At 42.6% G+C, this 15,189-nt stretch overlaps 3 protein-coding genes across 5 annotated transcripts; 2 read left to right on the top strand and 1 right to left on the bottom strand.

The window, feature by feature from the left end:
- Positions 1 to 49: 49 nt before the first annotated feature.
- mettl9 (methyltransferase 9, His-X-His N1-histidine) lies at positions 50 to 3,383 on the bottom strand. 2 transcript variants are annotated; one of them, XM_076033684.1, is made up of 6 exons: positions 3,196 to 3,383; positions 2,831 to 3,041; positions 2,090 to 2,280; positions 1,800 to 2,009; positions 1,189 to 1,373; positions 50 to 1,083 (listed from the first exon to the last, which is right to left on the bottom strand). In XM_076033684.1, exons 2-6 carry the CDS (start codon positions 2,999 to 3,001, stop codon positions 854 to 856), a joined length of 987 nt encoding a protein of 328 aa, XP_075889799.1. In that variant the 5' UTR covers positions 3,002 to 3,041; positions 3,196 to 3,383; the 3' UTR covers positions 50 to 853. The 2 variants fall into 2 exon arrangements, with proteins under 2 accessions (XP_075889799.1, XP_075889800.1); XM_076033685.1 differs by having other exon boundaries at positions 2,831 to 2,986; positions 3,196 to 3,381.
- A 326-nt stretch (positions 3,384 to 3,709) lies between these two features.
- On the top strand, positions 3,710 to 14,303 carry galk1 (galactokinase 1). Of its 2 annotated transcripts, none has more exons than XM_076033682.1 (8): positions 3,710 to 4,066; positions 4,335 to 4,524; positions 4,817 to 4,936; positions 5,246 to 5,381; positions 6,491 to 6,672; positions 7,142 to 7,292; positions 7,384 to 7,546; positions 8,508 to 8,763. In XM_076033682.1, exons 1-8 carry the CDS (start codon positions 3,899 to 3,901, stop codon positions 8,535 to 8,537), a joined length of 1,140 nt encoding a protein of 379 aa, XP_075889797.1. In that variant the 5' UTR covers positions 3,710 to 3,898; the 3' UTR covers positions 8,538 to 8,763. The 2 variants fall into 2 exon arrangements, with proteins under 2 accessions (XP_075889797.1, XP_075889796.1); XM_076033681.1 differs by lacking the exon at positions 8,508 to 8,763 and adding an exon at positions 14,114 to 14,303 and having other exon boundaries at positions 3,711 to 4,066.
- On the top strand, positions 8,903 to 13,748 carry LOC142893272 (BTB/POZ domain-containing protein KCTD21-like). The gene is made up of 2 exons (XM_076033686.1): positions 8,903 to 10,413; positions 11,983 to 13,748. The coding sequence occupies exons 1-2, from the start codon at positions 10,006 to 10,008 to the stop codon at positions 12,445 to 12,447; spliced, it is 873 nt and encodes a 290-aa protein (XP_075889801.1). The 5' UTR covers positions 8,903 to 10,005; the 3' UTR covers positions 12,448 to 13,748.
- Positions 14,304 to 15,189: the final 886 nt, after the last annotated feature.

The following is a 15,189-nucleotide window of genomic DNA, read 5'->3' as shown; positions in this document are numbered from 1 at the left end:
GACAAATATAAGTAACGGGCTAAATAAAAGTGGAGAATTCCAAAAAAAAAAAAATCAACATTATGTTTTATTTTGGAAGCCAGATACTTTTCTGCTACAAATACTTCATTTTTAGTTGACATGTTACCTAAGAAAAAGTAAACGCAATCTCCCATGAAGCAATGAGTGCAACTGCAACAGCAACACACTGTGTGTGTGTGCCAGTAGTGTTTTCACCCCTTTTCCTCAAGTTGGAAATATGTCCACCATTTATCATGTTAGTTGTAAATGTGAACTAGTAAATTAGGCTCGCTTGCAAAGTTGTTTTTTTCCCCATCATCATTATTATTATTATTATTGTTATATAATCTTTTTTTTCTTAAAAGGAATTTTGAAATATGAAAGACAGAATTAACTGTTTAATTGTGTGCGTCGTATTGGTCTTTGCGATAGGCACAAAATATGTAATAATGCATTTCAACAAACAGTAAACAAGCAACAGTATCATTCCCACTGAATAGCAGACAAATAATACTTAAATTTAACACGTCTTACAAATAACAGACTGAACAGAACAAAGACGACAACATGTTGATATGTATGTGAAGATTTGATCTTCTTTGAAATGCTTCAGCATTTCAAACAGCTACAACATTTGATTTTTTTTTTTAAGGTAGAGGTATCACAGTCACACAAGAAGGCTGGTATTTGTTGGAGATGCAGTACCTGAGCTTCAAAGCTGGCTCGCCATTTTCAGGACACATCTAGGACTGCTTTTTTTTGTTTGTTTTTTTGCATGGATGAAGCAAATGAAAAAAAATGCACTACTTATGAGGTTAGGTCATAAAAAGCAATGCCCAAAGACACATGGCTTTCATTGAGCAGATTCTGAACCATCCTCTGAGGCCTTAAGAACAAATACAGCATCGTCAAGAACGTAGTAATCATTATACATGTCCCCTTCACAGAGGTATGGCAATCGCGTCACAGTCTCCACCTTAAAGCCCACTTTCTGGAAAACCTCTGTGGACAGATCCGTCACTTGCTCTTCCCAAGTTTTTCCTTTCAATCGCACGTGTTCTTTGGGACGCTGCCATCTTCCTCCTGAAAAGATGCAGAAACAGATTTACGATTTATTTATTTATTTTTTCTTAACACAAATGGACTCAATTCTTGTACGCGTGAAGAAAAAAATTACTCTCAACTGACCGATTTCTACATAAGGTTGAAAAGGAAGCACTGTGGCCAAGATGAGCCTCCCAGTTTCGGGTACCAGCGATCGCTTTATGTCCCGTAAGAGAAGCAGAGGGTCATCACAGCGATCCAATAGGTTCAGACAGCTGATTACGTCGTACTGCAAACCAGTATGCTGCCACTCATCTATGCCGAGAACTCTGTGAGATAGACAGAGAAAAAGAAAATATTATTAATCAGTGACATGTTAAAATCTCCAGAACAAAACATGAGTCATATAAATGCACGTACCTCATGTACCATATTGGCTGGGATGCAATAGGTTATAATATCATAGGTTTCCAGTTATAATATTTGACTAAGTTAGGACATGTATTTAATACAATCTTTACATGTCTGCTGACTTCAACGATGAATAGAAACGCAGATGGAATCTTAATGCTGCTTGACAGAAAAGATTTCCTTTAGCATTGCTTAATGTTTTTGTTTGTAATATTTCTTTAGTCGCAAGACAAAAAGAGAGGATGCAAACTTTTTCTGATTCTGGAGGGAAAGAATAAGTACTGTCGGATGTGAATGCGCGGCTATCCTTGAAAACCTGTGCAGCCTGTGACTTAACCACTCACTTGTAATTCCTTCTCTGAAGATGCCATTTCATGGGTGCTGATACTTCCGTTGCATAGATCTCTCTAAAATGGCCTCCCATCACCTCTGTGACGCCTCCGTCTCCCGCTCCCAGGTCCAGGAGTCTCTCAGCCCTCCACTCCGGGCTGATCTGGAGCAACTGTCTGAACTGCTCCGCGGAAAAGACAAACATCGAGCCACGACCCAGAAATCTAAAGCAGAGGGATGAGTTAGGGTAAGACACAAAATATTATGGAGCAACAGAGCCATTTGCGTCTGAGGAGCTCTTTACCCATTGATGGAAGTGCGGGACACGACAGGACCGAGGATTGTTGAAACAAGAGAGTGATAGAGCTGAGTAAACAACCAGCCAGACTTCTCCACGCTCCGCTTGAGAAAAGCCTTGGTGTCTGAGTCCATGTGGCTCTGGATGAAAAGGGGCTGCACAGATTCTCCGAGCAGTTCAGGGCAGCACTGATACCACTAGACACACAAGGGGGGAAATAAAAGCTCTCTGTTAGTCTGTCCTGATCTATTCTTTTTCACTGTTGCAGCTAAAATGATGCACGTCAAATTCCCGGGTGACTTTTAAAGCATATGTTGCCATCTAGTGTAGTAGATAGCAACATCTACTACAAGAATGGTACCATTCTAACTTTTTTTTTTTGATTGATTATTGTTTTTTTTTGTTGCCTGAAATAATAATCTAACACCATGTCTTTAGAGTCACATCCATAGAAGTGAAGGGGCAAAAAGTTAGAGGAAAATGTGATTCAAATATTTTACCCGGAGAATGACACTCAATTTTACGAGCCCGAGTGACTTTTTTTTTATGATGCCGTTCCGTGTTTCCGTTGTGTTCGAAGCGTCACAATGTTTCATCATAACTTTTCACGCTGCATTTTATAATTTATTTACTACGATTAGTCGATAATAATAATTAAAAACAAAAAACAAAACAAATAAACACACGCACACACACACTCCGCTCGTGTACAAATTTTTCAATGACAAGTTTAAACTCTCCTCCTACCTTCTGCGGCTCGGCGGCTTCTCCCTCCGTCACCATGTTGAGGAAGAGGGACCGGACGAGCGGACTGCGGACGTACTTCCCCGTCCACATCCTCCTGATGGAGAGCAGGAAGGCGACGTAGCCCAGCACCCACGCTACAAAAATCAGTGTCCTCAGCTGCAGAGGGCACATAATGGAAACACAGCCCCTGAGAAGGAGAGCGCACAGGAAACTGCGGTGTGGAGAAGAAGCGAGCAGAGTGTCCGGCCGGCGGACAGCGCCAGAGATGCGTTTAATGTTGCAATAGTATGAAGAGAGTAACGGCAGCCAATTGTAAACCAACACGCCAGTGCATGTCTCCAGTGTCAGGACGACGACAAACAAACCTGAGGGAGCGGCGGATTAAAAAAGAGCCCTCTTCTATTTATTCCACAACTTAATCCCGAGAGCCCATTGTTTCTTAGTGTTTCCTACAAATAACCTGTGCTGTGTGTAAAGCATAGTATTACTGGTGTCAGCCCACTTTACAGGCTGACACTTCCGCATAATTTGCCGTGTTACTGTTAAATGGGTCCCCGTCAACTACTGGAAAAGGTTCCACTTGGCATCGACTCAGACGCCGTAGTTGCCTTTAAGCGCGATAATAGGCACGGATTTTTGTCAAGCGCACGTTTATGTATCAAATTCTAATACATTCCAAAAGGAATACGCTGAGTTAACTGCGAGTTTTTATTTTGCATAATCATTATTCATTTCTATTAAACTTCGCTTAGCTTCACTGTGGGGGTGAAATGTACAGCAGTATATACTTTTGAAGGTGTCACGCAAACATAACTTGTTAAATATCGAAAAGCTGAAAATATAAGAACACTGATCAGTTGAAATTTTTAATGTCTCGCCTGAGACTCAGTTACTGAATTTCCGACGTGTTGTGAAGGCAGCATAGCAACTCACAACAATCCAGGAAGTTATGTGCACGTGACTCCGCACAGCTGTCAGAGGGGACCATCACGGCTACACCTGGACAGAGTCGCAGAGTTGGGCCGCATTTCTAACTCACGACTGCGATTTACACCAACTGCCAGCGCCATGGCCAGCAAATTTCCAACAGTCTCCGAGCTGGTGTCGGAGGCTCGCCGCCTGTACAGCCAAGAGTTCGGACAGGAGGAGCATCCCACCGTGGCGGTGTGTGCTCCAGGAAGAGTCAACTTGATCGGGGAGCACACCGACTACAACCAGGGATTTGTGCTGCCAATGGTGGGGTAACATTATGACTTAACACCCTAAAAGAAGCGGATATGAGTTTAATTCCAAAAATGAAACAAACGATAAACAAATATCCTATAAATGTGATTTTTAAAACACGTTTGTCTTCCAACTTGTTCAGGAAATGCAAACAAACAAACTTTAAGCAGCATTCCTTTACTTTGGCATGCATCCAGCACAGTACAACTTGGCTCTGGTCAGTTCTAATACCCTGCGGCGTGTATCTGTATCTTGATTGAATCTTGTGTGTTTGTTCCAGGCGCTCCCCCTGGTGACCGTGGTGGTCGGCGGTCCGACCTCTGACCTGGAGGTCACTGTGGTAACGAACTCAGAAGATGTTGACGAGCCTCGTAGAATGTGCTTCAACATGCACGGCGATGGATCGCAGCTGTCTCCTGGCAAACCGGCCTGGGCGAACTATGTCAAGGGTGTCATGCATCACTATAGGGGTACAAAATCATGGGGTTTCCACAACTATAAAAGCATTTCGGTTTGGTTTGTGTACAAACTCATCTCACCTTTTTATGGTATCACTTGAACATATTCATAAGCACTGTGTCATTTTTGCCACAAAATCATTTTACTTTCAATATCATTTGTAGCATTTGTTTGCTTTTAGTCGGGACACCTCCAATGACACAGCGCCACCAACTGGGCTAGCGTGGCACTGTAATGGCACTGTTTATCTCAAAGAAGATTGCTTATTGAATGTGTGATTTCTCCCTCTGTGTTTTGCCTCAGCTCGCCCTCTCCCAGGCTTCAGGGCGGTGATAGCCAGCAGCGTCCCCCTGGGTGGAGGTCTGTCCAGCTCTGCCTCACTGGAAGTGGCCTTCTACACTTTCCTGCAGCAACTCAACCCAGGTCAGTGCAACCGTGAGGGTGTGTTTCACGAAGTGGTTGCATGGCTTTTTCCACCACTAGATCACTAGATGGTGATTTGAACCAAGATTCGAAATCTTATTGGCTAAAATGGATGGTTTTCTGAATGTATTTAACCTTTGTTTTACCTGGGCTGACCCTTAAGATGAGCTATTTTTTTTATGAAGGGGACTTGGATTGCACTGAATATACTCTATACCCTATTATTTTTTGCAGATAGTGGTAATTTTGGACACCGTTTAAATAAACTTTTAGCAACTTTCAGTTTCACTTTTGTGTCTCCTTGCACAGATGATGGCGACAAGGTCTCCAAAGCTTTAGCCTGTCAACAGGCGGAACACACTCATGGAGGGGTGCCGTGCGGCATCATGGATCAGTTTGTGTCAGTCCTCGGCAGGGAGGGCCACGCTTTACTCATCGACTGCAGGTGAACTGGTGTCGTCACTCGCACCTACTGGAAGCAGCTGTCGAGCAGCTAACTGGCTAAGTCACCAGACAAAAACTCAGATTAGTCTGCTTTCTATGTTGCAGACATTACTTCAGATAATGTATCGTAGATGGATTGTCACTTTCTATTTACGTCATCCAAATGCTTATGATGGTAGCTAAACTGTCAAAGAGCAGTCATTCCAGTGAGTGTCAGGCAAATCTGACTTGTGAAAATATTTCTCCAAAAATTGGAGCCAAAGAAAAGGTGAGGGCGCGTTGGTCAACATTATTTCATAAGATTTTGCATTGTTTTGCCCTTCTTTGCCATATCATCTATCATAGACCAGACATCTCATTGAATTCCAGACAAATCTGAATTGTATCCCCCCCCCCCAAAAAAAAAAAAAAAAAATATGGTTGTGCAAATATTTACCCTGGAAAAATTATGGGGTGAAAAAAACTACAGGGTTAGGGTCCACATTTTTTTCCACACTTTCGGACATCTTAAGGTTTTGCGTTTCTTTCACTCTTGGTAGTGCTATGGTATATTGGTATGGTATATGGGGTCACTGACCTCACTTTGAAGACCAATGGTGTATGGAGTCATATTTAAGATATTTGTGTTACCAGTTTAACCGGTCATATGTGCAACCAGGTCTAACAGCTTTTTCAACTCTCAACAAACAGACTAGTCAGTCAGACAAGAGACTTCAAAAGAAACCTGTTTTTTTGTTGTTGCCTTAGTTAGCGTATAGATATATCTAGTTTCACTTTTTATGCTGCTTTATAAAGACCAGTATAAGAGGATTCGGTGTCCTCTAGTGGTCTGTTTGGAAACTGAATTTAATTACGCGCCAGTGAAGTTAGTTTGTGACAGAAGAGAATGCAGGAGACACAGTTTGATAGAGGCAGCTGATTGGCTGTGGTCGCCCCTGAAGAGAACAGCCCAAAGGAAAAGAAATAATATAGAAAGTGACGAAATGCGTAACATAATTATAAATATTTCAACAAACCATGAGGCTGTTTGTGAGTCTTAGGCTGTGGAGTTTGATACCGAATCAATCACAGAGCAGCCAACCGCATGAATGCATTTATGGTGTGACTCAGGTCCCTGAAGGCAACGCTGCAACCCCTGGAAGACCCACAGCTGGTCATTCTCATCACCAACTCCAACGTGAAACACTCTCTGACTGGCAGCGAGTACCCGACGAGACGCAAACAGTGTGAGGAAGCTGCCTCAGTCCTGGGGAAAGACAGTCTGCGAGACGCCACCATGAAGGACCTGGAGGGTGTGAAACCTTATCATTTTTTGTTCTGTAAAAAAAAAAATTGATTTGTTCGTCTGAGCTCAGAGGAAGTCTCACTTATGCACGCACATATTATGTTAAGCATATTTTATGCTAAATTAGCTATTGAATCTCAGAACTGCTCACAACATCTGAACAGAAACATGAATGAACTAGTGTAACTACGGCTTGTAGTTGTCTGGTGAGAGTCTTAAAGCCAGAGTTTTGAAACTTTTCTTTTATAGTTTCAATGTCTGGGTTTGTTTGTTGGACCAACGAAAGAACATTTGAGGAGGTATGACTGGAAAACATGGAGATTTCCTCCCATCGTTCACATTTCTGACGTTCAATTGGAAGGAAAAAAATATTACAATTAAATAGTGTAAAAAAAAAAGTCTTTTTTTTTTTTTTTCTTCAAGTTCTGCAGCCCCTGATGTAACAGATTCTCATGCTCTGTTTCTCTTTTATCCAGACAAGAAAGATAAACTGGATGACGTGACTTACCGAAGAGCTCGTCATGTGATTGAGGAGATCGAGAGGACCACTCAGGCTGCCGATGCCCTAAAGAGCCGAGCATACAAAGAGTTTGGCAAGCTCATGGTGGAGAGCCACAACTCCCTGAGGTACGCTCACTATTGGAACAGCTCTGTTAGATTGTGCGTTGGCAATGACTGGGGCAGATGGAGACACGGTGACCGGTCGTCCCTCCAACAGAGACCTGTACGAGGTTAGCTGCAAGGAGCTGGATGAACTGGTGGCTGCAGCCATGGAGGTGGAAGGGGTGTTTGGCAGCAGGATGACGGGCGGAGGGTTTGGCGGGTGCACGGTGACTCTGCTGCAGGCCCCTGCCGTCGACAAGGCCATACTCCACATAAAGGTAAGGCAAATAGCAAATATTAAACTGCATTATAGATGACATGAGTGACACTTTTGGATCATTGAACGGAAACACAGTTGTAACAGAGCGGCACTCTTAAAAGAATTGGGTTGTCTCAGAAATTAGTTTTTTTTTTTATTAAAGAGTGAAATATAACACCGCTGACAAGGACAGTGTTTCTAAATGAAATGTGGTTTTGAATTTGTTGACAAACTGGTCAAACAGCTTTTTCAACTCTAAACAAACAGCTCCGTCAGCTGAACAAGAGACTTCAGAGAAACTGGTTGTATGCCTTCATTAGCATATAGATGTAGCTCACAGCACATGTCTTTGTTTTAAAAACTAGTTCTTACTTTTTGTATGTCCCTTTATTACTTTGCTAATTAGTTAACAAAAGCTATATTTGTTTCCCATATAGTTGCCTGTCTCAGCTAAAGACCAGTATAAGAGGATTTACTGTCCTCTAGTGGTCTGTTAGGAAACTGAATTTAAATTAATACTACAGAGTGGGACAAGTGAAGTTATTTGGCTCGAGAGAAAGAATGCAGAGGACAGAGTTAGATGGAGGCAGATGATTGGCTGTGGACGTCCCTCAAGCCAACAGCCCAGAGGAAGGGAGATACTGAAGAAAGTGACAAAATACCAAAGATATTTCTAAATACTTAATACAAATAATAATAATACAAAACACGAGGATTCGTGAGCCTTAATCGGTGTAGTCTGACACTGAACAGTATTCATCCAACAGTAATTGGAGGTTTTTTTTCATGGTGACCCTTGGAGCTAAGGTGACAGTAGGTGTTGTATGTTCAGTAATTTATTGAGTTTATTCAACAGCAATTTGATTAATTAACAAAGCAGTTAGCTGCAGTGTTTGTTTTGTCCTATCAGAGTTTCTGTAGAAACACAGAGGACTCACTGTTTCCTGGAATGAAAGACTTTTTCTTTTTTTTCCATACAGTATCACACAATGGTTCCCACTTTCAGGTGACTGTGTGTCTGTTGTCTAGTCCTGACACTGTGGTCGGAGCGTCAGCATGAACCTGATGCTGTGACGTGGATTCAGTCATTCTTCTCAATGATAATAGCACTCTTAGTGAAGTCAGTTACTATCTCACACTTGTGTTGAGTGCACGTTTATCTTCACTTTTTTTTTTTGTTCATCTTCACCAGCTATATCAATGGGCGCCGTCATAAAGTGTTACATTTCTGTCCAACTACATGTGTTGGCCATATTTTCAGAATGACTTTGACTCACCTGGTAATAATCACCCGTTGCATTGAGGTCCCTCCTGTTTATTACCTCTAGTTCCATGGTTTTGTTTTTTGGAGGGTGAAATTTAGTCTAAATTCAGATGCAGAATGGGAAAGTGATGCACCATGAATCCGTTGACGACCTCTTCTCCCAATGTCGCCTTTTGTGAGTACACAGCCAAAGAGTGCAGCCATCGGTTGGGAAAATAAGCTTTTTTTTGTTTAAATAACAAATGGCAAGTTGGTCATTGATTGCAGTGTAAGTGATGTGTTTTTCCAAGTCTTTGCAGCTAACCAAATCTAATGCCTTGTAATAATCGACATGGTCTGAAACGACAGTGAAAATAATGCATGACACATGTAGGCTTTACTTGTTTCACTCCATTTGTGCGGAGTAGTCGGAATTTGGGAGTGACTTGGTGCAGTCTATGTTCTGCGTGGTAATGCTTAGTCAGATTGGGTTTGTTGTTTTTGTGAGTCTTTTGTTCTGGGAAAGACTCTTGACAGATTTTGGGTTCTGACAGATTTTGAAGTCCAAACTTTCTGTGGCCATGTTTCGTTTGTTCACAGCAGACATAAAGACCTTTTTTTTCTTTCTTTGGTCCTCTGGTCCTCGCTGTCACTTTAAGGGGGCCATTTCAGACAAATTACCCAGTCCCCTGTGTCTTGCTCAGACAGCTCCACTGTGTGTGTGTATGTGTGAGAACGGGAGATCTGAGTGTATGAGCTGAGAATAAAAGGGCGTTTTGGTGGAGCCGAAGCCAGAAGTGTCCAGTTATTAGCATGCTGGTCTGGTCACTGTGGCCCTGCTGCCTTTCTACTTGAACACAGTCACACCGGAGGCCTGCTGTGGGCGAACTGCACTGAGAATCCTGCGGAAAATACACTCATGACACAACAGAAACAAACAAAAAAAAAAGCACAGCGGGGAAAACGCACGACGTGAAGATGAGAGTGACAGTCTTTCATAGGCCCCAGACTCCATTGTAAATCTTCGCCTTTGAAAGCAGTGCTGGCAGATTTCCTCACATCTTCCCTCACTCGGCTCCTCTTGGTTGGCGTCAGTGGAAACAGGTTTTCTTGGAGACGACGGGGAGACGCTTTGACATTCCTCAGTCCCCAGAATTCCTGCACAGAGCAAAGGGATCCTGGACCTTCCAACAAGGACGACGTCAAGAGAAACATCGGGATCGCAGCCTCTCAAGATGTTCAACCTGAACTCACCGGATGACAACAGGAGCTCCCTTCAGGACCCGGTGGCTCTGAACGTCGGCGGAGAAATATTCACCACGACCCTGGACACGCTCACACGCTGCCGCGACTCGATGCTGGGGGCCATGTTCACCGGGCAGATCCCGGTGCTCAGGGACAACAGAGGAAACGTCTTCATTGACCGCGACGGCAAAGCGTTCAGGTACATTCTGAACTACCTGCGCTCCGGCTTCCTGGACCTGCCGGACGGCTTTGCCGACCTGTCGCTGCTGAGGAGAGAGGCGGATTTCTTCCAGATACGCCCCCTGTTGGAAGCAATCCACCACCACGAGGCCACGTTGCCTCTCAGCGTTCGAGGGGGGCCACTCGCAGCCATGCTGATGGTCAACGTCGAGTCCAAGGTACGTGTTTGAAGGTTACAACCGACGTGTGTTTGGAAGCGAGTGAGAAGCCCGTCGGCCTCATGCAAGAGACGCCTGACAGACAAGTCTGTTGTACGTATTCGTTCTTTGAGGGAAATGAGTCATGTGCTGAATGAATTTAAATTGAAAATCGTTAATTGAAGAGCGTTAAAGGTAGTGTATAAAGTAGCACCTACTGGTAATCGAGCAAAATAATGCAAACTACTGCCCTTCAATCTGATCAACGTATGCCTTTCTTATCCCAGCTTACACCAGGTGTCAGTGTCAAATCACTAAACCCTGAGCCCATTCATTTTCAGTCTCTCTTCCATTTAGCACCAATCGATCCCTGTGCATTTTACACAGTAGACCTTTGAATTTGCCCTCAACATCAAATCACATGCCTCTACCGATCAAGTTATTCTACCAAACATACTGTATCTGTAAAGGTTTTCGGAAGACAATTACAATTCATAAGGGATCAGTATCACTACTTCAACATAACACATGACACTGAACAGGTCCATGATTCCTGAGGCTCAGACCATCCAGTCCAAATCAGAGCTAGAATGCTGACAAATGGAGAAGTCAAAAGCAAATTTGGCCCTTTAAACTGCAAACAGAAACCCAATCATTTGCTGTCATTTAAAAGGACGACAACAGTATTTCACGTGAACTGCATTTCTGCTTTGATCAAAGTAACAATGACCACAAGATTAAAATAGCGTCGGCCGCTTAGCTCAACACACATGCAAGCATAAGATGACAAATGACGAATGTTTCTTTTGATATTTATTGACCTTCTATTTGCATGGCAGCTTCAAGTTTGTGAATGTGAGATGTTGAAATTAGAAAATCTTCTCTACCAGGAGGCTGATAATATAAAGGCAGATGATTTAGAAGCCACACCGATACTTCTCACCGGTCAGTGATGGTTGGTGAAAACCCCCTGGGCTTTCTTCTGGTAATTTCTGAATTAATCACGCAAGGCTGTGCTTTTAGGAGTTCAGGGTTAAAAAATAAAGATCTAAAAAATGACTATGACGTGGACCTTTTTAAATTAAGATCAGATGTTGACCAGCAATCTATCACGGTCAAGGTTAGTAGGATGATTAATTACAGTATGATTAAAAATTAAGTTGTACATTAATAACTAGACTGGCTCTTATGCAGCAGTAGAGTCACATGAAACGGAAGAGAAATCACAATGTCTGGCAAAGAGTTTTATGATACATCCTAAGCAAAGAAGAAGTGACTGATGTTGGCACATATTTATATTGCACTCGTGACTTGCAAGAGAGTCACCTTACAGTAATATTAACCAGCGCAGCTTTTGCATTGTTGCTCTTTGGCATCAGTTGATATTTTGATTGTGTCCCATGTAGAGCCTTGGTCTTTGCTAACCTTTTGAGGTTGTGTTTAGCGTTTACACAGTTTGGTAGTAAATAATGTGTGTGTGTGTGTTGGGGGTGTGTATCTGCTTGCACGTTCGGACTCGGTAAGACCAGTTCTTTATTTGTGTACAGTGTGGAAAGAGTCTTGTCAGCGCTCTGTGCCCTCTCATTGCAGGCTCGCCTTCTCCACTTCAACCTGCGCCACGGGCCAGAAAACTACGTCCTCCGAACATGCTCCGTGCAGGCCCTCGCAGCTGAGCTCTTTTGCACCTGGAAGAGCTTTCTGAATCTGCTCTGCAAGCACTTCTCCTACACAACATCCCAGGGCCTCGCCAGCCCTCACCTTTGCAACTCCAGGCAGAACCGGCTGAAGCTGGAGTGGGTGCCCAAACCCGAGAAGCTTCCCCAGGATCAGTATGACAAGCAGCAGTACAGGGGTCTGACTGTGCCCGGCGCTGAGAGCACTCCGTCGGATGAGGTTGTGAACAACCGGTGGAGCTCGTGTGAGATCACAGACAGGCAGGGTTTCCTGGAGGAGCTGCTGAAGGTTGCCCTGGCTGAAGGCTTCAAGATTGATCTGGTGGTTCCAGACCCAGCGGAGGTTCTCAACTGTACCTCACTCAGGATGGTCAAGGGCTAAGTTCCCAACATATCTCACACCCGGATACTAAGATCGTTTAACTGAATCATAGGGCTAGCTAACTTCATCGTATTGAAGATGGTGCTTTTGGAGAAGTTTAAAAAAAAACTTCAGAACTCCTATTTTTTTTTTAATCTTGAATTTCTCAGACCTGACGTACCACTTGTAACTTTTTTTTTCTTAATCGTTTGGATTTCTTTCATGTGTCCATATGGAAAAGAGCCCAGAGATGACATTCAGAAAAGAGAAGCCCATTCAGTACGAAAACACTGCTTCGTACTTCCAAAGCAGACCAGTCAAGTTTTTCGTATTTGTATAACCAGTAGATATTGCCCCAAGGTTTTATATTGGTGTGTGTGGCAAGACATTAGACATGCTTCACCTCATGGTGCCATGTAAAACTAAATCCTCTCCTGAGTCAGTCTTGAATGGAGCTTTTAAAAAGTGGCATGCAACACTTTTTTTTTTTTTTTTTTTTTTTACTGCGTGTGGAAACACATGACTCATGACTTCTCCAATTCCAAAACATGGACAGGTGCAGCCACAGATAGACATTACTGCACTTGGCAATTTTGGAGCGACAAGTTTGGGGATTTCCGTTGACAAATGAGAAATTTGACAAATAATGTTGTAAGAACCTGCTGAGTGGAACTACACACCCTAATGATGGCACCAGCACTTGTGGCTGTACTATCTATGAGCATGTTTAAAGTGAAAATCAAATTTAATTCTGCATTATAACACAATAGGAATGTCATTCAAATGGCATCGTACACAAAGATTGCCACCCATCGTGGAAATCCAAGAGGATTTGAGGATATGAGTGTAGCATTTAAGATTTTGTCTTTTGGTCAGTCAAAATAGAGAACCATGATTGGCGGGTGTGTGCACAAAAATCGGTGAATTCTCTGCAGTGACGCAAGAGAGAAAAACATTAACAAGCATCCCATTGATAGTAGCATAACGCAGCGACAAACAAACTTTTTCTTTACACTATTAACATAAAATTCTGCTGAAATATTTGTTATTAACGAAAAACACTTAACATGGTTGCAATATTGGTCCTTAGATTTGACCATTTGCAAATATTTATTTACTCCTATTATCTCCTACCCTGTCCTATCACCATAATTTTAAATTATATATAGTTATATAGTTGTAATATAGGCATTAAAAATGGTAAATAAAACATTTTACTCCTTGTATTTTAACAAAAAAAAAACAGATTGGTGAACTAAATGTACTTAATCTAAGAATGCCCCCCCCCCTTCCCCCCGGGGGGGGGGGGGGGGCTGATATCTGCTTAGTTGTGACTGACCTGCAGAGGGAGTCCGATGAGTAATGGGGTTTAATTTTAGCCCAGAGGAAGCAGGAGGAAGGGAAGCTGGAGAAGAGGAAGAGAAGTGTCTCGACAGACGAGGAATGGCGTCTGGTTAGGGAAAAATAACCCAGCGCTCCTTTCCCCTTGCTCCTACTCTGAACTTCCTTTCTTCCTACAGGCAGGGAAGAGTGAACGGTTTGGAAGCCATTCAGACATGGAGCTCTAATCAGCCATTACATTAGTCATTTTGTCATTTAATTTAACTGAGCAAAGGCTGCCTGGTTTGATTTAATGCTCTTTTGTCTGTGTGTTCGTGTGTGTGTGTGTGTGTGCTTCTCCCATCAGGAACGATACAGTGGAACCCCAACGTTCTATGTCACGTCTCCTTCAGAGGGGGCGCGGGTTCTGAGCCTAGCCTGACCGGTCAACACATTTCTCTTTTCTCAGAGCAGCAGAGCCATATGAACCATATGTATATTTGATTGGCAATTATATTTGGAAATCATAATAAATACTGACTGAAGCCGTTTAAAAATGTGGTGTTTTTTTCTGGGTTTAGTTACATTTTAGTTCACCATTTGTGCAAACATACTGTTTTGGCATTTGTTGTCCACTGCCAATTGGGAAGATGTTTTGCTTAAGTAAGAGGTCACATCAAACAACTTTTTTTGTAACAAAGCCTTTTAATATTAGCTGGAGGAGAAATGGCACCAACAACCGTGTAAAATTCCAAGTCACTTAAACAGCTGTTCTTCTCAGTTCTCAGTTTGAATGGCAACAAGAAGTGTTGACCGTGTAAGCCCTATTTGCTTAAATGCACGGAGTTGCTGCGATGTGACTGGCTGAGTGCGTATTTGCAACAACAGTTGAACACAACCTAATAAAGTGGCCAGTGAGTGTGCTCATTCTACACAGTGACGATCCCCAATGAATAAGAATATTATTTCTGTAAACTGAGATGTAATGGCCTAAGCAAATTAAAATCTCCATCTTTGGCATCAGTGAGTCCCCCTCCCCCTTACCCCTCTCACCCCCCTTGATAACCATATACATCAATTCAATGTAGTTTAATATCGCACTTACCCATTTCACATCCTCATTTTCAGTAATAGTAAAAAACTAGCAGACCTGTTTAAATGAGGTGCATTGTTATGCCACTTTAGGCCAACCTGACCTACGTGACATGTTTTTTTGTTTGTTTTGTTTTTTTAAATTGTTGTGTTCATGTTTATAGTTGCACCTCGTTCTTTTTTTCTCTCTCTTTTTTTCTTTTTAACAAACAAGGTTTCTAATATACCCATTCACCAGATCGGTCCTTGTGAATTAGATTGTTGGCATTAATGCAATAAACTACAAACGTACTGAAATGAAAATTACACAAAAGAAAATGTATCAATGTGAAAAGAGTCGTACATACTTTA

This window comes from Nelusetta ayraudi, unplaced genomic scaffold (genome assembly GCF_046127955.1).
Source record: "Nelusetta ayraudi isolate G7.1 ecotype Tasmania unplaced genomic scaffold, CSIRO-AGI_Nayr_v1 ptg000042l, whole genome shotgun sequence".
Classification (NCBI taxonomy): Eukaryota; Metazoa; Chordata; class Actinopteri; order Tetraodontiformes; family Monacanthidae; genus Nelusetta; species Nelusetta ayraudi.
Note: the sequence above shows the minus strand (reverse complement) of the source record. Positions and strands in the feature narration are given on the sequence as shown.